The 25,187-nt window shown below is 37.8% G+C and overlaps 1 protein-coding gene and 1 long non-coding RNA gene across 2 annotated transcripts in view; one reads left to right on the plus strand and one right to left on the minus strand.

The window, feature by feature from the left end:
• POLR2M (RNA polymerase II subunit M) overlaps positions 1-15,837 on the minus strand; it is a 28,043-nt gene extending 12,206 nt beyond the window's left edge. Inside the window, exons 1-3 of the mRNA XM_074234583.1 lie at positions 15,729-15,837; positions 15,093-15,194; positions 10,404-11,042 (exon numbers count right to left, since the gene is read on the minus strand). Of these exons, the coding sequence (XP_074090684.1) occupies positions 10,404-11,042; positions 15,093-15,193 (740 nt within the window). The 5' untranslated portion in view covers position 15,194; positions 15,729-15,837. The remainder of the gene's footprint in view (positions 1-10,403; positions 11,043-15,092; positions 15,195-15,728) is intronic.
• A 71-nt stretch (positions 15,838-15,908) lies between these two features.
• Positions 15,909-23,207, plus strand: LOC141521735 (uncharacterized). The gene is made up of 3 exons (XR_012478047.1): positions 15,909-16,800; positions 17,075-17,228; positions 22,996-23,207. It is a non-coding gene; the product is annotated as an uncharacterized LOC141521735 (long non-coding RNA).
• The last annotated feature ends 1,980 nt before the right edge of the window (positions 23,208-25,187 follow it).

The following is a 25,187-nucleotide window of genomic DNA, read 5'->3' on the forward strand; positions in this document are numbered from 1 at the left end:
AGAAAGTGGGTGTAGGAATAAGTTAATTTTGATGTGATATAAAAAAAATTAAGGATGGAAAAAAGGACTATATTGGAAAAAGAAAAAATAAGGTAAATTACATCATACAAAGATGCAAAAGACCTATTACAATGGGGGAAGGGGGGAGCAATGTTTAAATCTTACTCTTATTGGATTTGGCTCAAAGATGGAATAACAAACACTAAATTGGGAATAAAAATTTATCTTGTTCTAAGAAGAGGCAAAAGGAAAGGAGAAAGGAGAATGATAGAAGGTAAGGCAGATTGAGAGAGGTAGTGATCACAAGCAAAACACTGGTGAGAAGGAACTGGGTGAAAGGAAAGAGAAAAGTATAAAATGGAAGGAAAATAAGATGAAGGTAAATATAGTTAGTAGTAATAACTATGAACACTCCCCCAAAATGGAGGTAGACAGTGAATTAAAAATCAGAATTCTACATTATGTTGTTTAAAAGAAACACATCTGAAACAGTTACACAGAATAAAGGTAGGGGTAATAGTCCTGATCTCAAGACAAAGCAAAAACAAGAATAGATCTAATTAAAAGACATAAATAAACTGCATCTACTAAACAGTACCATAACCAATGACATGATATTAGTACTAAACATATATACACCAGATTCCTAGAAAAGAAGTTAAGTAACAGGAAGACATAGACAACAGGGACCTCAAATCCCCCATCTCAGAATTAGATAAATCTAAACACAAAATAAAGAAGAAAGAAATTAAAGAAGTGATTAAAATTTTAGAAAATTAAGATATGATAGACCTCTGGAGAAAACAGAATGAGCATAGAAAGGAATATATCATTTTCTCAGAGGTACATGGCGTATTATATATACAAAAGCTGATTATGTGTTAGGGCATTAAAAACCTCACAATCAAATGTTAAAAGACAGTCACTGAATTCTTTTCAAATTGTGATACAATAAAAATTATATGAAATAAGGTGCCACAGAAGGATTAAAAATTAGAAAAGAAATAAACTAATCTTAAAGAATAAGTGTGTCAAACAACAAAACAACAAATTCCAACAAAACGAACAAAAAAAAGACAACATACCAAAACCTGTGAGACATAACCAAATGAGTTTTTAAGTGAAATTTTATATCTCTAAATGCTTACACGAATAAGATATAGAAAGAGCAGATCAATAAATTGGAATGCAACTAAAAAAGCTAGAAAAAGAAAAAATTAAAAATCCTCAAATATCAAATTAGAAATTCTGAAAATCAAAGGAGATTAATAAAATTGAAAGAAAATTAGTGAACTAATAAAACTAAAAATTGGTTTTATGAAAAAAATTAACAGAAAACATTTAGCTAATTGATTTTAATAAAGAAACTCAAATTACCAGTATCAAAAATGAAAAGGGTGAATTCACCACCCATGAAGAGAAAAGTAATTAAAAGCTATTTTGTCCAACTGTGTTGAAATGGATATTTTAAAAAATATGTTTTGGGGCAGCTAGGTGGCGCAGTGGATAAAGCACCAGCCCTGGAGTCAGGAGTACCTGGGTTCAAATCCGGTCTCAGACACTTAATAATTACCTAGCTGTGTGGCCTTGGGCAAGCCACTTAGCCCCATTGCCTAGCAAAAACCTTAAAACATATATATATATATATATATATATATATATATATATATATATATATGTGTGTATATATATATATATATATATATATATATATATATATATATTGCCCAGATTAATAGAAGAGGAAATACAATATTTAAATAACTCCATTTTAGATAAAGAAACTGAACAATCAATTAACTCCCAAAGGAACACAAGAGCCAGATGAAGAAATGAATTCTACCATACATTTAAATAGCAATTAATTCCAATACTATAAAAAGTTTATATTATAGATTAGTTGCAAAAAAAAAGACTAAGGAATGCCATCAAATTTCTTTTATGACATAAATATGATACTAAAACTGAAATCAATTAGACTCAAAACAGGAAAATAAAATTATAGATCCAATTTTCCTAAGGAATATTGATACAAAAATTTTAAATAAAATATTAACAAAGCGATTTCAATAATTTATCATGAGGAAAATATATATACTTTTACCAGATAGGATTTATACCAGGAATGTAGGGCTGGTCCACTATTAGGAAAACTATCAGCATAATTGACCATATCAATTAATCAAAAAGATATGGTTATCTCAATAGAAGCAGAAAAAGGTTTTGACAAGATATAGCACCCATTCACATTAAACAAAGGACTAAATATGTTTTCCTAAAACAACAAATAGTATCTATATAAAACCATCAACAAGAACTATATGTAACGGGGATAAGCTAGAAACTTTCCCAATAATATTAGGAGTGAAAAAAGAATGACCCATATGATCACTATTATTTAATATTGTACTAGAAATATTAGCTTTCACAGTAAGAGAAGGGAAAAAATGAAGGAATTAGAATAGACAATGAGGAAACAAAACTCTCAACTCTTTGCAGATGATGTGACAGTATACATAAATCAGCATTTTTTATATATTATCAACAAAGTCCAGCAGCAAGAGACAGAAGAGAAATTTAAAATAATCATAGAAAATGTAAAATACTTGAGAGTCTATGTGCCAGGATAGACCCAAGAACTATATGAATACAATTACCAAATACTTTTTGACAAGTCAGATCTAAATAATTGGAAAAACATCGATTGGTTATAGGATAGACCAAGCTAATATAAAATGAAAATTCTACCTAAATAAATTTACTTATTCAGTGTCATATCAACATACCAAAAACTATTTTAGAGCTAGAAAAAAAATAACAAAATCATCTGAAAGAACAAAAAGTCAAGAATATAAAGGGAAGTCATTAAAAAAAAAAACTCATTGGCCAAGCCAGATCTAAAACTATTATAAAGCAGCAATCATCAAAACTATTTGAACTGGCTAAGAAATGTGGTGGATCGGTGAAATAGGTTAGGTACAAAAAAAAAACCATACTAAATTACTATAGTAATCGACTGTTTGATAAAACCAAAGACTTTAACTTCTGGGAAAAGAACTCACTATTTTTTAGACATAAAAGGATGATACCATAAAACAATTAGGAGAGCAAGAAAGAGTTTATCTGTAGATCTATGGAGAAAGGAAGAATTTATGACCAAACAAGACAAATATTATGAAATGCAAAAAGGATAATTTTCATTACATAAATTAAAATGGGGCTGCACAAACAAAACCAAAATTAGAAGGAAAACAGAAAACTGGGAAACAATTTTTATTGCCAGTGTTTCAGATAAAGACTGTTCAAATATATAGCGAACTGGGTTAAATTTGTAAGAATACAAATCATTCCCCAATTGATAAATGGTCAAAGGATATGAATAAGCAGTTTTCAGATGAAGAAATTAAAAACTATCTATAGTCATATGAAAAACTGATCAGAGAAATGCAAATCAAAGCAACTATAAGGTACCATTCACACTTAATAAGATTGAATATGACAACAAAAGGAAAATAATAAATATGGGAGGGAATGTGGGAAAATTTGAACACTAATGTATTGTTGGTCGAGTTGTGAACTGATCCAACCATTCTGGAGAGCAATTTGGAATTAGGTCCTAAGGGCTATAAAACTGCATATAATCTCTGATCCAGAAATACCAATACTAGGTCTATATCCCAAAGAGATCATGAAGAAGGGAAAAAGATTCACATGTGCAAAAATATTGATAGCAGCTCTTTCTGTGGTGGCAAGGAATTGAAAATTGATGGGATGCCCATTAATTGGGGAATGGCTGAACATGTGGTATATGAAATGTATTCCAGAACAACTTAACACAAAGTGATGCTGAGTAAAATGAGTAGAACTAGAACACTGCACTTAGTAACAGCAACACTGCGCTAAGATCAGCTACAATAGACTTCTCAACAATTCAATGATCAAAGATAATTCCAAAAGACTTATGACAGAAAATGCTATTCACATCCAGATAGAGAACCACTGAAGTCTGAATGCAGAATAAAGCATACTATTTTTTCACTATTCTTTATTTTCTTTCTCATAGTTTTTTTTTTTTTTTTTTTTTTTGGTTTGGATTCTTCTTTCATAGCAAGACTAATGTGGGAATGTGTTCAACATGATTTGTACCTGTGTGAACTACATCAGATTGATTGCTTTCTTAGGAAAGGGGTGAAAAGAGAAAAATTTCAAATTCAAAATCTTATAAAAATGAATGTTGAAAACTATCTCTATCAGCAAATGAAATAAAATACCACTACGTGGGTGGGGGGGGTATTAAAAAAGAAAAAAGAATGGAAAGCTTGAAACTAGACTGTTTTGAATGCTGGGTTAGAAGTTTAGACTTTTTCCCCCCATAAAGAATGTGCAATAGGTGCAGCTAGGTGACGCATTGGATAGAATACCGGTCCTGAAGTCAGGAGGACCCGGGTTCAAATATGACCTCAGACATATGTGACCTTGTGCAAGCTGTGTGACCTTGGGCAAGGCTCACTGTCTTGAAAAAAAAATAATGTGCAAATAATAAGCAGTATATTGAGATTACTGTCAGTGATATGAAGGTAGAATTAGAGTAGAGGCATAAATCAAATGCTATAGCCCAGAGACAGGTATCAAGGGTGCTTGCACTATAGCATAGTAACAAAATCTGATCATGGGAACTGACTGACTGTCGGAGAGAACAAAGCATCAAAAGTAACTACAGAAGATGGTGACAAGAAAGGATCGTTGTCTTAGGCTCTCTCTCATAAAACTCAAAAGCTAAGGACTCTAACTAAATTTTCAAGAAACAGAACCCACAGAGGGACCCAATGAGGCAGTTCTCCTACTCAAGGTAACCTGGAAAAGAGCAGAAAGGCTCTGCTCCCCGGGATCGGAGGGGCAGCCCACCAGAGGGGTGGTCCGCCAGAGTGAAAGAACTCCAGCCTCCCAGAGGCAGCCCCAGGGCTCAGGGGAGTTTCCTGAACTACACCCCGGGGAAGCAACAGGCACAAATTGGGGGAACAGCGAGGGACCTCTGCCAGAGCAAGCACATGGAGCCCAGCCCCATGGGCACACAGAGAGCACAATGGCCAAGGCAGCCCAGATACAGAACAGAAGCAGGCAGAGCCCGTAAGCAGGAGCCCCCAGGGCATGACCCCAATGAACCTAGGGAGGGGAGTGAAGAGAGAGAGACTGCAGAGCTCTGTCCTCTGCCCCTGGAACATGACTCAGGGGCTCTGACCACATTCAGATCCTGATTGCAGTCTAGGCCCCCCCATAGAACAGCAGGGCCCCCCCACCTCAGCCCCATAGCAGAGGGGGGCACTTATGGTCATTCACAGACCAGGAGGGAGGGCAGAGTCTCAAATACTGAGACCCTTGTGCGAGTGTCCCAAAAGCTTGGGAAGCACCCCGCAAACAGGCTAAGGCTGGGAAAATGAGCAAGCAGAGAAATAAGAGGAACACTATTGAAAAATATTTTGCAAATGAGCCCAAGAAGGATCAAAATACTTAGTCTGAAGATAAGGAAGCACAAGCTCCTGCATCTAAAGACTCCAAGAAAAACAGAAATTCGGCTCAGGCTATGACAGAGCTCTAAAAAGACTTTGAAAATCAAATGAGGAAGTTAGAAGAAAAACTGGAAAAAGAAATGGGAGAGATGCAGGAAAAACATGAAAATGAAGTCAGCAGCCTAGTCAAGGAAATCCAAAAAAATGTTGAAGAAAATAGCATGCTAAAAACTAGCTTAGGTCAAATGGATAAAACAGTTAAAAAAAAGTTATGGAGGAGAAGAATGCTTTAAAAAGCAAAATTGGCCAGATGGAAAAAGAGATCAAGAAAATCTCTGAGGAAAACAAATCCTTCAGACAAAGAATAGAATTCAGGGAGATTGATGAATTTACCAGAAATCAGGAATCAATACTTCAAAACCAAAAAAATGAAAAATTAGAAGAAAATGTGAAATATCTCAATGAAAAAACAACTGATATGGAAAACAGACTTAGGAAAGATAATTTGAAAATTATTGGAATACCTGAAAGTCATGATCAGGAAAAGAGCCTTGACATCATTTTCAAAGAATTACTACAGGAAAATTGCCCTGATATTCTAGAAGCAGAGGGCAAAATAGAAATGGAGAGAATCCACTGATCCCCCCGAGAAAGAGATTCCAAAAAACCAACCCCCAGGAATATTATAGCCACGTTCCAGAACTCCCAAGTCAAAGAGAAAATTTACAAGCAGCCAGAAGGACACAGTTCAAATATCGTGGAGCTGCAGTCAGGATCACACAGGACTTAGCAGCAGCTACACTGGAAGCTCGTAGGGCTTGGAATACAATATACTGGAAGGCAAAAGAGCTTAGAATGCAGCCAAGAATCAACTACCCAGCAAGGCTGAATGTCCTCTTCCAGGGAAAAAGATGGACTTTCAATGAACCAGGGGAATTTCAAAGGTTCCTTTTGGAATGGCCAGAGCTGAACAGAAGGTTTGATCTTCAGATACAGGACTCAGGTGAAGCACAGAGATTGGAGGAGAGGGGGGAAATATGAGGGACTTAATGAGGATGAACTGCATGTATAGAAAAATGATACTGATAATATTCATATGAACCATCTCAGTTAATAGAGCAGGTAGAGGGAGCTTTTATAGTTGAAGCACAGGAGAAAGCTGAATTCGAAGATAAAATATGGTGTAAAAATGGAGTCAATAGGGAAAAAAAGGGAAATGGAATGGGAGAAAGAAAAAGGAGAGGGGGAATAGTCCAAGATATTTCACATAAGATTTTTTTTTTTATTACAATGAGCTATTGCAATGATTTGGAAGGGGGGAGGCAAGGGGGAATGAGGGAACTTTTGCTCTCATCAGAGATGGCTAGGAGAGGAAACAGCAAATATACTCAATGGGGTATAGACAACTGGAGTAAGAAGGAGGGGGGAGCAGGGGGAAGGGGTGGGGATGTGAATAAAGGATGAGAAGATGGACCATGGGGGGACAGTGGTCAGATATAACACATTTTCTTTTTTTACTTCTTGCAAGGGGCTGGGATTGGATGGCCTGCTCAGGACCATGGGGCCAGGTGGATTCTGGGCCTAAGGGGTGGTATGGGGGCTCAGGGCCTCTTGGCCCCAGGACCAGGGATCTGTCTGCTGCACCACTCAGCGACCCTACAGCAGAGTCAGAGTGAAAGGAGAGAGAAAATATAGTACATGGTAGTGGAGATATACGAAAGAAGGGAGTTGCGATCAGCAATGGCAACGGTGGAAAAATATGGAAGTAACTTTTGCCATGGAGTTAACATAAAGAATGTGATCCACCCGCGACAGAGGTGCTGGAACAAAGACTCAAGCAGATTTTTTATTATTATTATTTTGGGGGGAGGTGCAGGGCAAATGATGCTGGGTGGCCTGCCTGGGGCCGCATAGCAGAGTGATCATTGGGTGTCTGAGGCCGGATTTGGACCCGGGTACTCCTGGCTCAAGGGCCAATGCTCTGTCCGCCACCCAGCCACCCCTACTATTATTACTATTTTATTTTATTTTGGGTCTTTTTTTCTTTTTTTTTTGGTTTTTGCAGGGCAGTGGGGTTCGGGTGGCTTGCATGTCACACAGCTGGGTGCTTGTTGGGTGTACGGGGCCGGATGTGGGCTCAGGTGCTCGTGGCTCCAGGGCTGGTGCTCTGTCCATTGAGCCACCTGGCCATACCTACAATTATTACTATTATTTTTTTTAATTTTAATTTTTTTTCTCTCCCCTTTACTTTATCGCTCAAGCAAGTCTATATTTATGGGGGAGGGGTATTTCGTTTACTCTTAAACAAGAATATTTTCTTAATGTAAAAAAACATCATTTGTACAAAATGAGAATAAACATTAAATTTAAAAAAGAGTAACTACAGCTAGACTACTAGGCTCCATTGGAAAAAAAGTGAGATAATAGAAAGTTAAGATTTGAAGAGTGAAATGAATTTAGTTTGAAATGTTTAACACAGGCCTGGAGTCAAGAAAGACTTATCTCACTAAGTTTAAATCTGACCTCAGACATTTACTAGCTGTATGACCCTGTGCAAGTCTCAGTTTGCTCATCTGTAAAATGAGCTGGAGAAGGAAATGGCTAACCACTCAAGTATCTGTGCCAACAAAACTCCAAGTCACAAAGAATCAAACACAACTAAAATGAATGAACAAGCTTGAGATACTGGTAGGAAATACTGTCTAATAGGTCAATGGGAATATAGGCTTAGAAATTGGGAGAGAGGTAAGCCTAGAAATATAGAATTGGGAGTCATGCAAATAAAGACTGAAGTCATAAAATGAATGAATAGCCTAAGAAGAAAGAACTGGAGAGATGAGGGGAAAACCTTAGGGAAAACAGCTATTTTAAAAAGAAAGAAGTCAAGCAAGGAAAATGGATAAACTGCCAGATATAGGAGGATCATCAATGCAAAGAGGGGGAGGTCAACAGTGTCAAATGCTGCAATACTGACAAAGATAATAAACAAAGGTCCTTTGATCCAGAAATCAGTAGTCAGTGATCCCAGAGGGCCGCTTTAATACAATGATATGGAAGGTGGATTGGATTGCAAGAGACAGAGAGTTTATAGGTAATAAAGAATAAGGTATATCAAATGTAGATTATTCTCTTTTAAAGATTTGCAATAAGTGGGGAGGAAAAAACAAATCTTCCTAAGGTAACTGAAGAAAACATTTTCAAAATTACCTGTACCTTTTTCCAACATATTCAAATAGTTCCAAACTACTTCCTAATATAAACCTCTTGCTCAAGCCAGCAGATCTCACTCTCTCCTGAACAAATCCTGTTCATTCCGGGCTTCAAGATTTTATTCATTCACTTTCACACTTCTCAAATCATCTCTCTGCATCTTGATTGTGGTCAAGTCAGAGCACTGATAGAAACCTTTCCCTGGCTACTTGAATAGCAACTACTTTCTTTCCCAACTGAACTTCTAAGTATGCACTATTCATGCAATTATTGTGTCCCTTAAAACCTGCACTGTTAATGACCTACTCTGTTTTTGCTAGTAGATTATAAGCTCCTATACATCTCATACTATTTTGTATATCAGTTCTGCCTCCAGTGGCTGACAATGATTTAATTGCAGTAGATATTAAATAAATACTTGTTGCATAAACTGGCTCTGGAATAGGCCTGCTGCATTTTACTCATTAACAGAATGTAAAATTAGGCCAAGAGAAAAAAAATATATTTTAAAAGGTATCAAACTAAACTGGACTACTTTCAAGTCAAATTATTGGATTTTACAATGGTTTTCCTGGACATTATACTCAGGATGAGCAAAGGGTGTCAACATCTTCCTTGAAGCCACATTTTCCCCCTTATGCTGTTTCCTACTTCCATGAGAATGTGAATTCTAAAATCTTTTTTTCAACCAATAGTTCAATCCCTTCCAATATTAAAACCTTTTTTGCCAAATCTGTTAAATAATTCCAGTAACTAAATGATTTGATCTCTTACTATCTTACAAATTGATAGACATGCTATAGGTTTCACTAGCTAAAAAACCAAGGGATAGAAAAATAAGGTACCTTAGGAGTCAGAATAATTCACAAATTCCACAATAGATCTTTAAATAATCACTAGTTATAATAATTTACAACAGAAAGTACATTGTATATAGAGTCAGATGACTGATAGTTAAATTTCAGCTCTATTACTCAACAACTATTTTGAAACCCTGGGCAAGTAGGGCTTCTTCCCTGATCCTGCTGTGTCATTTGTTTATAAGGGGGGAAAAAAAAAAGAGGGTGGAGGATAAAGCCTAGTTTTAAACTGAGTAATACTAAAACAACTTTAGAAAATTTTTTCTCAAAAATACACACTAAAGGAAAGAGTAAGTCAAATTCTGAAACAAGTTAAAAGCTGCATGATTTAAGAACTGGCTGAAAGCACATTATTACCCACTGTCAATAAATATTGCTGGTGGTTATAAAATAAAAGTAAGACTAGCAGAAAATATGCTAGCAGTGAATATCCTTGAGTGACTGGAAGTTCAAATAGTTTTCATTTATATTTTTAAAATGTCAATTCATGTCCCTTATAAACAATGTATTAGTGCTAAATAGGATAATTAACTAAAGCAATTTTTTAAAATATAGATTTTCTTCTTAAAAAAAAAATCGATTTGGGGGCAGCTAGGTGGCATAGTGGATAAAGCACCGGCTTTGGAGTCAGGAATACCTGGGTTCAAATCCGGTCTCAGACAATAATTCCATAGCTGTGTGGCCTTGGGCAAGCCACTTAACCCCATTTGCCTTGCAAAAAAACCTAAAAAAAAAAATCGAACTGAACTTAAAGTACATTCACCAAGTCTTTGAGATTTTTAAGATTGAGCATTTACTGAGAGATTTGTTTCCCTACCATACTTACATGTTAGTTCTAAATTTATTGTGGGGAGGGATTGGATTCTTTGCTCTCATTTCCAGCACTTCCATGTAATGAGGTTTTTTGGGTATGTCACTGTGAAAACTACAAAAATGATCCATTTTTATGTCGTTTTCTGCCTGGTTTTCGTCATCATTAATTGTGATCCTTTGTAAACTTTCAAGAAGCATGTCATCAGTATTCCCTGAAACATCTCTTGCATGATTTAGAAAATCAAGTTGGAGGGACTGCTCATTTGTTTCTGATGGCAAAGCCACAAGACCTTTAGTGCTATTGTACATCCATTTGCACAGTGTGTCACCTTCTGAATCTCTAGCTTCATTATATCTTATGGGAACAGGTCCTTCCATAGTGGATTCAATTCCCTGGTTTCTTGAAGGAATTTTATATGATTTGCTTATATCTGCAAGAGAAGAGTCAAGAACTGATGAAATTTCCCTCCTCTGGTCAGGAGGCCATGGCTTATTCACACCTAAATTAATTTCACGTGCTAGAATCTGTTTTGAATCAAAGTCCAATCTGGTAGTTCTTCTAAGCTGTTCCTGTTCTGTGATGACTAATCTCACTCTCTCAACAAAGTCAGAGATCTTCTTTCCTCCATCTGGCAAACTGCGAATGAATTTTCTAGAAAATAGAAAGATAAAAATGTATTATTAAAAGATGTATTTTTTTAAAAAATCATGAGACAAAAAAGTGATATCATATCAAAGCACAGAGGGGTTAATAAGATGAAAGTTTAGATAAAAAAGAATTTTTAGCTGGCCATAAACTAAGAGGTAGGGTAAGAAAGGCTTTCAATAAAATATTAGGAAAGGGAGATACAAAGCAAAGGAGGAGGCCACAGTCAAACAGTATTTTAAGTTTATCACTCTTGTATCAATTAGATTAGGGGTCAAATCTCATAGTTTACAACACCAGTTTCTGTCTTTTATGTCCTTTCAGTGAACATTCCCAAAACACAACTGAACTTTGAAAAGTTCATAATGGTCAGACATCAAGAAGTCCTAGAGACAGAATCCACATCAGAATTTATGGTTAATCAAGCTCAATTCACCAAGCCAGATTAGTGCTGGGCCCTAAAAGGGAGCAACTCTAATCAGTTATGCCAAATGTGAAGGTGAATGTAGAGGGGCAAATGAGAAATCGCATTTAAGTGTGAGCCCACTCTTCCCAGGGTACCAAGGTGATAGATAAAATATGCTTCTAGGATCTGAGGAAAAAACATTTGTAACTTTTATTCTTGTTTCATCTTCTTAAGTAAACATTCTTTTACAAAAGCACATCTGAATTTTCACATATCTGAGTTAAAGGTCTAAGAGAATATGAAATATGAGATCCTGCTTAAGGTGAATCACTGTTGGCTATCCAATAAAGTGTCTACCATGTATGTCAAAATCATTAAGATTCCTTGGATAATCCCTTTGGTTCAATGGACCTCGAAGTTTTCAATTTAAGCAAGGCATAAAACAAAATAGGTTCATAAGGATGACAGTAACAAGTCCAAATCAAAGAAGCAATCCCTAGCGATGGAATCCTACAGATCTCTACAATTTGTATATGACATGGTGCAAACTGCATCAAATCCTGGAACACTGCACAGAGATGAAGTCCAGGGTGACAGAGCTGGTAAAAATCTTAAATGGATCAAGGTCTTCCTTACTCTTGATCTAATTAGAGTTTAAACATAAAAGGAACATCCTCTTTCCTTCCATTCTGCTTATCTATCTACATCCCCCTTTAAAGATCATGCTTATACCCCGTCTCCTTCATGAAGCCATTTCTAAACATTCCAGTTAATCATTAGCAACGTTGTTGTTGCTCCTTCATTCTTGAAGACCACCATGACCTCAGGAAGGTGATGCCACAACATGATTGTGAATTGATCTGAGTCAATGCTATGCCAAGTCACCAGCCTCACATTCTCCTCCAGTCATTTGGCTCCAATGGACAGATATGGATCAGAATGACCTGAGAATAGCCCTGGATGCAAGGTAATCAGGGTTAAATAACCTGCCCAGGGTCACACAGTAAGTATCTGAGACCAGATTTGAACTCAGGTACTCCTGACTCCAGGAGTCTGTCTGTGGGTCTGTCTGTCTCTCTCTCAAAGTTGTTTTAAGAATCAAATGAGAAAATATTTCTTCATTTTAATTTAATTATTATCATTATTAAGCATTATATGCTTAATGGTTTTGTGCTTTATGGTTTAAAAGGACCTCAGAGGCCCATTGAATACAATTCTTTTATTTTACAATAAGAACAAACTGAACCAAAACCTGGCACGATTAGAATTCAGGTCCTCTATTTACATGGACAAAAGTGAACAGAAAGTGAACGTCTTCAAAGAACTCTTATTCTACATGCACCCATATAAGTATATGTGAAAAAATAAGTAGAATAAAGGTTTCTTCCTCTCTCTTACCTCCCTCTCTACCATGATACTTATCCTTTATTCTTGAAGAAGACCATGAACATCAAGGAGGTGATAACATGACAAGCACATGAATTGAATCTGAGGTGTGCTGGGTACTAAGTCACCAGTCTCAGTTTCTCCTCCAGAGTCATCTGGGTTCAATGGTCAGTATGGATCAGGATGACAGGAGATGATCCTGGATGCAAGGCAATCAGAGTTAAGTGACTTGCCCAAGGTCACATAACTAGTAAGTGTCAACTGTCAAACTCAGGTCTTCCTAACTCCAAGGTCAGTGCTCCTACCACTGCAAGCAATAAGTAGTTAGTAACCATTTCTTTATGGTGCTGAAACTATGTCACTCCACTATACTCAATAAACTACATGGTTTTTCCAATTACTTCTAGGAATGAATACAAACATCCTGTGCATTTTAAGCTGTTCAAAACCTGGTGCTATTTTCCCAGCTTTATTAGCTATCACTTTCCTGCTTCATGTGTTTCTTATAGATGTATGCCAAACTAGTCTTGTACATTTTTTTTCCTGTCTCCCATTTCCAAATCTTTGAACCCCATGGTCTGAAATATATATTACTTCCTTATCAACCTCTAGGAATACCAAGCATCCTTCACAGCTCAGTTAAAACACCAAATTTTCCAGAAATTCTTTTCTAATTCCTCTAGCTATTGCCCCTCTCACTCATTGGACAGTTAAGAGTACAGTAGATAGGGGCAGCTAGGTGGTGTAGTGGCTAGAGCACCAGCCCTGGAGTCAGAAGTACTTGAGTTCAAATCCGACCTCAGACAATAATTACCTAGCTGTGTGGCTTTGGGCAAGTCACTTAACCCCATTGCCTTGCAAAAACCTTAAAAAAAAAAAAGAGTGCAGTTGATAGAGCACTGGCATTGGGAGTCAAGAGAACCTGTGTTTGAATCCAGCCTCAGACAACTGACACTTAATGGCTATGTGACCTTGGGCAGGTCACTTAACCCTGATGGCCTTTCATTCACAGCATCTGCCAGGCATATCCTGATTCATAACTAGCCATTGGATGCAGATGGCTCTGGAGAAGAAAGTGAAGCAGATGACTTTGGCACAGCTGCCCTCACTCAAATCCAATTCATTTGCTTGTCATGGTATCACTTCCCTCATGTCAAGCTCTTCTTCAAGAATAAAGGAGATGGGGCAGCTAGGTGGTACAATGGAGAGAGCACCGGCCCTGGTGTCAGGAGTACCTGTGTTCAAATCCGGCCTCAGACACAATAATTACCTAGCTGTGTGGCCTTGGGCAAGCCACTTAACCCCATTGCCTTGCAAAAAAAAAAAACAAAAAACAAACCCTAAAATAATAAAGAATAAAAGACAAACAGCATGGGGACGAGAGTGGAAGAAATCTTCGCTTTACTCATTTCTTTCATATGTGCATATGTAGAATAAGAGCTCTTTGAAGTCTTTTGCTTTTGACTTTGTAAATAACAGTTCAAATCTTGGCGGGTTTTGGTCTAGTTTGTTTTTACTGTAAAAGAGAATTGGATTCAAAGGGCCTCTCCTCCTGAGGTCCTTTCAAACCATCAACACAAAACCATCCACCTGTGATAAGTGCTTGGGAATCTCTTATTTGATCCTTGCAATGGCCTCGAGAGAGTGTGTCATTTGTTATTCGGCATTTACTTAGGGTCTGGAGGTGGGTTGGTCTCTGTCTCTCTCTGTCTCTGTCTCTCTGTCTGTCTGTCTCTCTCTCTGTCTCTGTCTCTGTCTCTCTCTCTCCCCCTCCCCCACGCCCTGCCCGCTCCCAGGGGCCCAGGTGTCCTTTCAGAGGTCGCCCCCCCCCAACAGGGTCTTGGGGCAACAAGAGCAGCACCGAGGCTTGCCAAGTGCCCCCCGGTCCTCACGGCCGACTCCGGGAAGGAGGGGGCTGCCAGCCGGGGGGCACTGAGGCGGGCGGGTGAGGGGCTCCCGGCTGTCTGCAGCGCAACTCGGGCCGCTCTCCAAGTGCCGCTTTGTCGACGTTGCCACCTTCCCTTAGTGCCTTGGCACAGACTCGCATTGGCCGGGGGCGCCAGCCTGTGCCCTCTCGGGCCCGCGCCCCTGCGCTGTCTGCCAGGGTGGGCCGAGCCCGGCGTCGGTGTGGGCGGGAGGAGGCCGCGCCCGGCCCGGCCCCGCGCCCCGCGGCTCCCGCGCCCGCGCCCCCCCGCGCCCCGCGCCCCGCGCCCCGCGCCCCGCGCCCCGCCCCCCGGCCCCCCGGCCCCGCGCCCCGCGCTCACTGGTTCCGCAGCAGCTTCTCCTGGCGCCCCAGCATCTCTCGCAGCTCCGGCAGGCTCCGCTTCCGGAGATCCTCGGCGCTCCCGGGCGGCGCCGACGACATCCTGCCGGAGAGAAGGTCCGGGCCTCAGCCGTCCCGCCCGTCGCGGCTACCGGCCCCGGGGCGACCGCTCGGGCCGCTCACTGGGGGCCGCCATTTTACCGGAAGCGGTCACCGGCGGCGACGCCCGGACAACTTTATCGATAACGAGCGCCGGGGCGCGGACAGAGCCGAGCCGCCGCCTCGGAGACAGCGGGCGCGAGTGCGCAGGCGCCGTCGGGCCCGCGCAAGTCCGGAGAAGCGCGAGCCCGCGGCTTGTGAATTACAGAGAACCGGCTTTAAGCTGGCCAGGTTGTATTAAAAGGAATAAAAAACGTGGCGCGGTGGGTAGAAATCCGGCCTTCCGCACTTAATAATGACCCAGCTGTGTGGCCTGGCATTGCCTGGCAAAAACTAAAAAAATGGGGGGGGGAATGAGCCCCAGAGAGGGGGCGTGACCCCGCCTAGCCCAAAGTCAGGGTCAGAGCAGGACTGGGCTCGGCTGCCCCGCTGCCCCCAATACGCGGCATCACATCCCTCAGGAGGGCCCCAGATTTACCTGTAAGAGCCGGCCTGCCGCTACCCTGGGGTGGGCATGTGGTGGCAATGCTGGCCTGGCCGCTTGGCATCGAGTATAGCCCCGGCTCACCCCCTCCCCCCATTGTGACAGGCCGGCGGGAGGGGGGCGCCTGGGCCCGGGCTAAAATGGCCGCTTTGGCTGGCCCCGCCCCCACCTGCCCACGTCCCCCCCATGCAGGAACCCACCTTGCAGAGACCATCCCCTGCCAGGGCTGGTAAAGGCATCTGCCCAAGCAAAAACCGCCTGTCCCGGAGCCACACGAGCCCAGCCCCACCTCAAAGTGCGCCCTCCGGCCCTGGCGAAAGGCCCCTGCCCCCGGGAAAATTATTGTTTTAGTTTAGATAGGAAACCCACTAGAAGCAGGGAAATCAGTTGAGCTGGACCATTATCCATCAAGAGTTTTTTCAATGGATTGATGGTTGAAGAAAGAGAAAGGAAGGAATTTGAGAGGTATTTTGGAGAGAAATGCAACTGGCTAAAAATGAGGGGATAGTTAAAGGGAAGCATCAAGGATGATTCTCAGTTTACGAGCTTGATAACAGAAAGTACTGAAGTGCTCCATACATAAATGAAAAATATCCAGGGGCTGAGGTCTAAGAAGAAGTTGGTGATATGATACTGGAGTTCCACTGGGAGACAAGGGCTAAATATTAGGTTTGAGCATCATATAAATAAATATGATGTATAAATCCACAGGGGCTGGTAAGATCACTAAGGGAGAGAATGTAGACCAAGAAGAGAAGAGCACCCAGGACAGAAAACTTTGGATATTTTTGGTTTTCTCTAGATGTAATAAGACAAAAGTAAAACCATTATGTGTAGAGACAACAGATCCATCACAAAATAACATCAAAGATCTGGAGCTGAGATAGAGGTTGCAAAGGGATAGACTGTCCAGTAGATTGAGCTAAAGACTTGACAAACGCTTCCCACAATAGAACTAGGGCAACAGAGCCAAATCACCTAGGTTCATGCTCTGGATTTTGCCTATGAAATCACAAATGACCTCATGTGCTTCAATTTCCTCTCCTTAAAATCTGAAGAAAATCTGGTAATGAAAGTATTTTAATGGTTACCCTGGATATTAAAGCTTTTTGGGGGGGGGGGGGAGTCACTGTGGAATGTTGAGAACCAATATATGATGGATTGTGCTCCTTCATAATGATAAATAGGGTTGGGTATGCCCCCCAAGGAGACATGTTTTAAGATAAGAAATGGTCCCTAATGCAGAGAAGGATTAAGTGATGATTCCTGAAGAAAAAAGTTGCTTGTTGGTGTCCCCTAATTATATGATTTATGACTAATCCTACCTGTCTTTGGGCTAGACACTTTAAAAGGTAGAAGAGGTCCTAGAGGGTCCAAATTTAAGAGGATTTGCATACATCAGAGCTGAATAATTTTACCAAAGATCCCAAGACTCAGGATACCAGGTTTTGAAGAACTCAGAGATCAAAAGTAAGTCTTTGCTTCATATGTAAGGTAAGTTGTGGATATGCATTTATATCTAGTCATCTTAGGTTGAGAGGCTAAACAGCTAGTACTAAATGTATGAGTTCAGTTCAGGCACCAAAATTAGTAGAAAGCAATCCAAAAAATATAGGAAGAACAATAATTTGAATATCCCAAGAACAATATTATAAATATACATCTTAACTATTATGCTCCTAGATATCATTAATTTAGGTAGACAATAAAATAATTTATTAAAAATATTTTGTAAAAAATAATTGAAAAACAGTTCCAAATAACTGAACTTTTCAGCAGTTACATCTCAATACAATTGTCTTAAATTCTTATAGTCATTTTAAAAAGTAAAAAGATATTCTATCATAATAGATAATCATAACCAGTTTGAAAAAAACTACTAGAGCAGTTGAAACTGGTACAAACAATAGTAGTAAAGATAGTAAAAATATAGAAACACCAACTCAAAATCCAGAAAATATGATATATTTTATTATTATTAGAATTCACTAGAACTGTTATTAATGGAGAAGAAAAATGACTTTGCATGAAAGCTTTAGCAGCTGATAGCATTAAACCTAATAAACTAAAGTGTAATCTCCAAAGTACATAGGAGAAATTCAATGGCAATAAAAGAGAATTGCACAGAGAAGATTAAATGCTTATAATAAATAACAAAACCAAAAAAATTCTCAAAAATCATATCTGGGGAGCAGCTAGGTGGTGCAATGGATAGAGCACTGGCCCTGGAGTCAGGAGTACCTGAGTTCAAATCCAACCTCAGACACTTAATAATTACTTAGCTGTGTGGCCTTGGGCAAGCTACTTAACCCCATTTGCCTTGCAAAAATCCTTTAAAAAATCATATCTGTAACATCAAAAGGATTACGAAGTTGCTAAAGTATAAAAAAAAGCCTCTTACAAAAGGAAAAACAGTATTGCTACTTAACATCTATTTATATTCAAAGTAATGTTTGTTAAATCATATGTAAACCCACAAATAATTTGGCAAAAAGGTGAATTGATTATATGTCTGAAGATCTTTATGTTCATTTAACTGAGAAACTAAAATATTCTTATTTTCATTTTAAATGAAAAATGCAACAGGTATAATCTATTCAATTACATGTTTATGCTATTCTGTTAAAACTAATTTGGAGATTTCTGACTTTTAACAAAATCTATTGATAATCTTACTTCAAGAGATATTTTCATTTTAATGGATTAAATTTTTTTTTACCAAAATATGACAAAATATGAGAGAATTATATAGGACTTTGCATGAAAAGATTACAATCAATGTCCAGATGATTAAAATGGGAGTCTGAACACATTTTATGCTTCACAAATAATCACTTGTATCAAGGATTAAAGTTGTTACAAGTGTAACAGGGCATGCACAAAGCTGACCTTCTTGCTTATGGCCAATCCCTTGGGTATGACAACACTGAGAGTGGGCTTTGAACTTGGAAGATGATAAACTCCCTGACTGCTCCCTGCTGCCATATATGATTCAGTACTCTTGTTGAAATGATAAAACATTTATTGGCTCCTATACAAACAGAGCTAAAAAACCTTAACTTTTGATACACTTCCCTTCTAGTCACTTATCCCAGAAATCTCTACAAAGCAGTCCTAGAAACCTTCACATAACCCTTCCCAAGTATCCCATTTTCTAAATATCTATAGCTGGTAGATCCTGCAGCTCCATTGCAGCAGAGCTAAATAAAAGATGAAAAAGATCTACAATGAATTTTATAATAAACACTTTTCACCATTTAGGAAAATGGAGTTATCACTTAAACTCTAAAACCACAATGTCAGATATTCTTAGAAAGGTATAAATGTCACCAAGAGAACAAAGCAAATAGTATCTATTAAAACATATTTATATTAAGGCAATCTGTGCTGGAGATAACACAATGCTGAAGACTTTGAAGAATTTATTTACAAGGAGCAGAATACACAAAAGACATGAGGAAAAAATTGTATCTTATAAATTGTGCCAAAAGTTGTACAAAAAATTGTGCCTTATAAAAAGCATTTCCACCCCACCCCCCAAAAAAACAGCAAAATAGAGAACAAGTACCAATTTTCCCCCATTTTCCTACCTGTATAAATTTTTATGACAAAAATCTACACATACATCAAGACCATCCTCAATGAATGATATCAGTAGGAAATAGGCTTATATAAACAATATTTCACAGTGGACCATATCTTAATCAACACACAATTAACTTCAAGATCTAGAAAATACAAGATTTTACTAAATTAGTGTGTTATGTATTGTATATATGTGTATAGCTATTTATTAAATTGAGCCACCTTACTGGTTCTCTTTTGACAAGATATCTCCTATGCACATTTCAAAAATCATGATTCTCCAAATGTTAATAGCAAGGAAGAGGTACATGATGATATAATCAGGTTATAGTGGACAACAAGGAGCAATGAAGAACTGCAGTAAAAGATGCCATTAGTGTAATAAATGTATGATCAAAAAATATGAGTTGGTGATACAGTGAGAGTGAGTGGTGACCATTGCACAGCTTGCATGTTCTATTAACATGTATGTACTTATGATATCAAGAAAAATCAAAAAAGATTTCAGCACTTGATTGGAAGTCCTATGTTAAACTTATGGTTGAATTCATAGGATATGGACAAGAATCACATAGGATGGGTAGGCATGAATGGATTGTGATCTAAATTGATGAATGGAACATTTCCATCAATGATGTCAAAGATTTATTTGAGTATTTTCATATTATCAAACTATCTGTATAATATTATGAAACTGATCACTTGTATCTCTGTTAACACATATCCAACCAGTTGGCAGTTTTCAATATGTCATCTCGGAAGCAGACAGTAGGACAACCATCCATTGTATCCATCAAATATATGGGGTCTCTCTAAGGTTTACAAAACATTTTCTATATATTACATACTAGCTTTTGAAGCTAAAATCTCCTTAGATGAGTTTGGCAACTTTTAAACTACAACTATACTGAGATTTACATTCTAATTACATCAAAAACTTTTCTCAATATTCTTTCCAGAGCAGATAGTTATTGCTTCATTCATCATCCCTTTCAAGAGAAACGGTTTCAGAGGGATTTAATAACATTAACAAGTGAAAATCATCATCAGCTTGTTCTCCCTTTGTCTTAGCTCCAAGAGACACTGGAGTCACTTCCAACTCTATAATTCTATGATTCTATTAGAATTATTCCTATTAAAAAGTCAAAATAAACAAAACAAGGTTAGAAGTGTGGAATCAAAGAGCCATCCCTGGTCAGATTCTAAAATCTCAATTCACTAAGCAGGTATGCTGAACCAAAAAACTCTGTGGCCCTATATGGCCATCAAAGCCCATACATTTTATTATTATTATTATGCTCATTGGTAATATTGGTTACATAATAGTCAAAAATATTAAATTCTACATACTGGCCTTGACAACTTTTTGTTGAATGATACAGCCCAGAAGAACTAAAATATTTCACACCCATGCTCTAGAGCTTATTTGCTGCAGGGAGAATTCAGTTCATAATGTAAATTTTCTTAGAAGGTTGAAGTCTCTTTCCCCATCCAGATTCCTTTATTTTTTCCAAATTAGTCTCTTCAAGTTTCCACAACCGATTTACATAGGCAAAAAATAAGTTCCCATACTGATCAGGTCAAAAAATGGAGGTTGAACTCTGTTTTCATCACTTTTTTAATTTTCATCTTTTCCATCACTTCTCTTACTGGAGGTCCTCTAGTACTATGGTTTGTCATTGCATTAATAAGAATACTGAAGCCTTTCAAAGTTGTTTTTTTTTTTACAAGGTATCTGACAACATCTTTTGTTGTCAGAGACTACATTTGTAGATTCATTAGTTATTCTCATTAGCTGTCAGTTTCTTCTCTCTCTTCCCTTTGGCCTACTCTGACCAAGATGGAGAAACGCTTTAAAGGTCCTTTTGTGTAAAAAGGCTAAATAAATTATAGTATGCTAGTATAATAAAATATTTTATGCCAGAAAATTATAAATATGAAGAAAAATAGAAATATGCAAATTTCCATACAAATTGATAGAAAGAAAGGTTACCAAAACCTAATTGATATACTGTCTTGACTACAACTATAAAAAGGTAAAATAAAACTAAGCTAAAAAACAGTAGAACTTCAAGATACTCTTGATGCAGAGCAAACATTTTTGGCTCCTTTTTTGATAAGCAGAACAAAAGTAAATGAATTCAGTAGCCAAGTGTTTGTTAGTCAATTCATTAATTACACTTCATTGAACACATGCTTTATGTAAGATTTCCCTCCTCCTTTTGTATGTATACTTAATTGTTGATATAAAGTTGATAATTTATAATTTGATATTTACAATTTGATAAGTTTATGATAAAATAATTTTAAGTTTATTAACTAAGTATAATTTATTAAGTTTATAGATTTTAAAGTTTAAAAATTTTAAAGGTATAGATCAAAAAGCATTTAAAGGTATGGATCAAGAAGCAATGTGCAAGGCATTGTACTAAAGCACTGGGGATGTAAATGCAAGCAAAAAGAAAGACAATCCCTGCCTTCAACAAGCTTATATTCTAATGGGAAAAGATGATATAAAAATGATATTTAAAAAGATATGAAAAGGGCAGTGAGAAGGAGGGAAGTCCAGGGTTATGTTAGAGAAGATTGTAGCAAAGATAGAAAAGAAGTGAAAAATGAGTAGGGTTGGGTACTTCCTCAAGATGGAGATTCCAAGTGGAAATCAATGGGAGTAGAAAGCCCTTGGTGCAAAGGGTTCTTTCAAGGTCAGATGCAAGAGAGATTTTCCACAGTGAGAAGGCAGCTGAAATATGAATGAGAAGTCCCAAGAGTTAGAAACACTGAGAGAAGCATGAAAGAGATAAAATAAATAAATAGAAAACCCTAATAAATAAAATAAAAGGAAAAACAGTAACTAGGATTTGGGGGCAATCATTTAACCTCTATGGGCTTCAATTTTCTCAGTTGTAATTTAAGGAATTGGACTGGAAGACTCCTAAAGGTCCCATCCAACTCTGTCTATTATTTTATGACTAGATCATAGTTCAAATGAAAACAGTATGTGAATTGTAATACACTACCAGCTCAATACAAGCTAATATTATGCTATGAACATTTTTTAAAAATGAAGAGAGAAAAAAAGAGAAGACAAGAGAGAAAATAAGAGAAGAAAAAGAGAAAAGAAAAGCTAATGTGAACATGTGCACCTAGGTGTGAAGTGGATAGAGTGCTGGGCCTGGAGTTAGGAAGATTCCTCTTCTTTAGTTCAATATGACCTCAGACACTTCCTAGCTAATCCCTATTTGTCTCAGTTTCCTCATCTGTAAAATAAGCTGAAGAAGGAAATAGAAAATCACTCCAGTATTTTTGCCAAGAAAACTCCAAATGGGATCACAAAGAGTAGAACATAACTGAAAAATGACTGAACAACATCTTAGTTTATATTTAGACATGGAGTTAGGAAGACCTAAATTCAAATCCTGGCTCAATCACTAAAAAGCTGTGGGACTGGGCAAGTCCCATAATTTATCTCAGCATCAGTTTCTTCATCTGTAATATAGTATATATTATATATGTATATATATATATATATGTATATTAGTATATAACAGTACCTGCTTACCAGAATTGTTAGGTAAGATAAGTAAAGTACCTTGCAAAACTTAACACACATATGTTAATTAGATTAAGGGGAGAACAGGGCACAGAATGAGGGATATAATTCTATCTGTCCTAGGCAGACCACATCTGAAGAATCACATTTATGTCTGAGGTTTGCAAATATCTCATCCACATACCCTGAAGTCTAGTTTTCTGATTCCTAATTGGTGGAGACAACATGACCCTTGAAACCTACTGCCTGCTCTCAGAGACATAAATGTACACTTCTCTGGTGATAACATGCTCTTCTTGGTTGAGCTAAGATTTTTCCTTTACTCCTGAATAAAAGAATCCATACTGTTACTCTAGTATGTTCTCTTTTTTATCATAATCTGTATAACTTCTCAAATTCTGTTTCACTGTTTGCTTAAATAGATTGATCACTATCAATGATCATTTTTTTGTATAATTATTTGGTGGAGAGAGCTAAGCTGACTAAAACTTTACTTAACTATTGCTTTCCCCTTTAGAAAGAGCAGAGTGACTTTATCCTGGACCCCCTAAAAGAGAATCACATCCCTAGACTGCAAGTATCTGATATGTAGTAGATAGATGTTATTCTAGCCACAATGCTCCGCTTGAAGATAGGAGACAAACAAGCTGAATCATTTAGTCAATCATTTTCCTACTACTGTTTACAAAGGTAAAAATTGTGGCCTGTCTTGAAGACTTGGAATGGATTTTTCAAATTTTACCTGCTATTTGGACCTTGTAACCATGGTTGAAACCATTATCTTTATTTTAGGACACTACATTAATAACGTAGAGAGCATTCATTGGGAAAGGCCTCAAAACTTTGCCCCATAACTGTCTAAAAAACAGGGGATGTTTTCATTGGGAAAAAGACTTGAAGAACTTAATAGCTATCTTCAAAAATTGGATGAGGGACTAGATATTTTTTTCAGCCTTTGGTCCCTAAGGGCAGAACTAGGGGGTGCAAATTCCAAAGAGGTAAAATTAGGTTTAATAAAAGAAAAAGCTATGTAATAATCAGGACTGTCACAATGTAGGATTAACTGCCCTGTCAGGTAAAGGATTCCCTCCACACTTGAACTATCCAAGTATAGGATAATGTTCACATGTTTGGGATGTAATCAAGGAGAATTTTAGTCAAGTATAGGAGGTTATACCAAAAGCAGGTGATTTAACCTTTTTTGTGTGTAGTCTGGTGATTCCAGTGAACCCCATCTCAGAAAATGTTCTTAGAAAAAATAAAATAGGGGGCAGCTAGGTTGCACAGTGGATAAAGCATCAGCCCTGGAGTCAGGAGTACCTGGGTTCAAATCTGGTCTCAGACACTTAATAATTACCTAGCTGTGTGGCCTTGGGCAAGCCACTTAACCCCATTTGCCTTGCAAAAAAAAAACTAAGAAAATACATAGTATTATAAAAGAAACCAATGTTATTGAAATATTAATATTTTAAGATTATGAACCCCAAGGTTAAAAACATGCCATAAGATGATCTCTGAAGGTCCTGTCGAACTCTGAGATTCTGTCATTCTAGAAAGCTCTTTTGATGCCAATTCAGCTCCCTGTTGTTCTCTCTATCCCAGAAAACCTCACTGCTCCCCTTATCCTGGAGTCCTGCCTTTGCTTCTACTTCCGGCCTTTTTTCCTGCTTTGTAACTTAAAGGTCATCTGGTCTCTATTTAAACTTTGTCAACACCTGATTGATAGTGAGCATTTTTCCAAGGGTAGGCTAAGGGAAAGGTTTTTATTCATCCATTCCCAAAATATTCTATAATGATGAAAAGCCAGACAAAGTTTTTCTCTATCTCTAATTTTGAAGCCTATATAGAGTTCAGGGCCACAGTGTTCCAGATTAATAGTGTTCATTTTCTTTCCCCAGATGTAGTCTATATCTTGAAGACAAAAAGTATGACCAGCCTATGGAACAGAGATCCTAGATTAATCCAGGTCTTTCTTACTGAAATCAGCCTAGTATTCACTAAGCCATGCCACCTTACTTCAGTACATATATATGTATATGTGTGTGTGTGTGTGTGTGTGTGTATGTGTCTGTGTATGTATGTATATATAAATTTATGTATATTTATACATATAGGTATAGGATATACATATATATATGTTTGTATATAACATATATGAGAGATGAGAGGGAGAAAAAATGGAGAGAAGGGAAAAGAGAGGTGAAGGAGGGAGAGAGAGGAAAGAAGAGAAAAAGGAAAGAGAGGATAGAAAAGAGAAAAGGAAGGAAAGAGAGGAGAGAGAGAAAGGGAGGGAGGGAGAGGTGACAAGGAAGGAA

This window comes from Macrotis lagotis, chromosome 4 (assembly GCF_037893015.1).
Source record: "Macrotis lagotis isolate mMagLag1 chromosome 4, bilby.v1.9.chrom.fasta, whole genome shotgun sequence".
Lineage (NCBI taxonomy): Eukaryota > Metazoa > Chordata > Mammalia > Peramelemorphia > Peramelidae > Macrotis > Macrotis lagotis.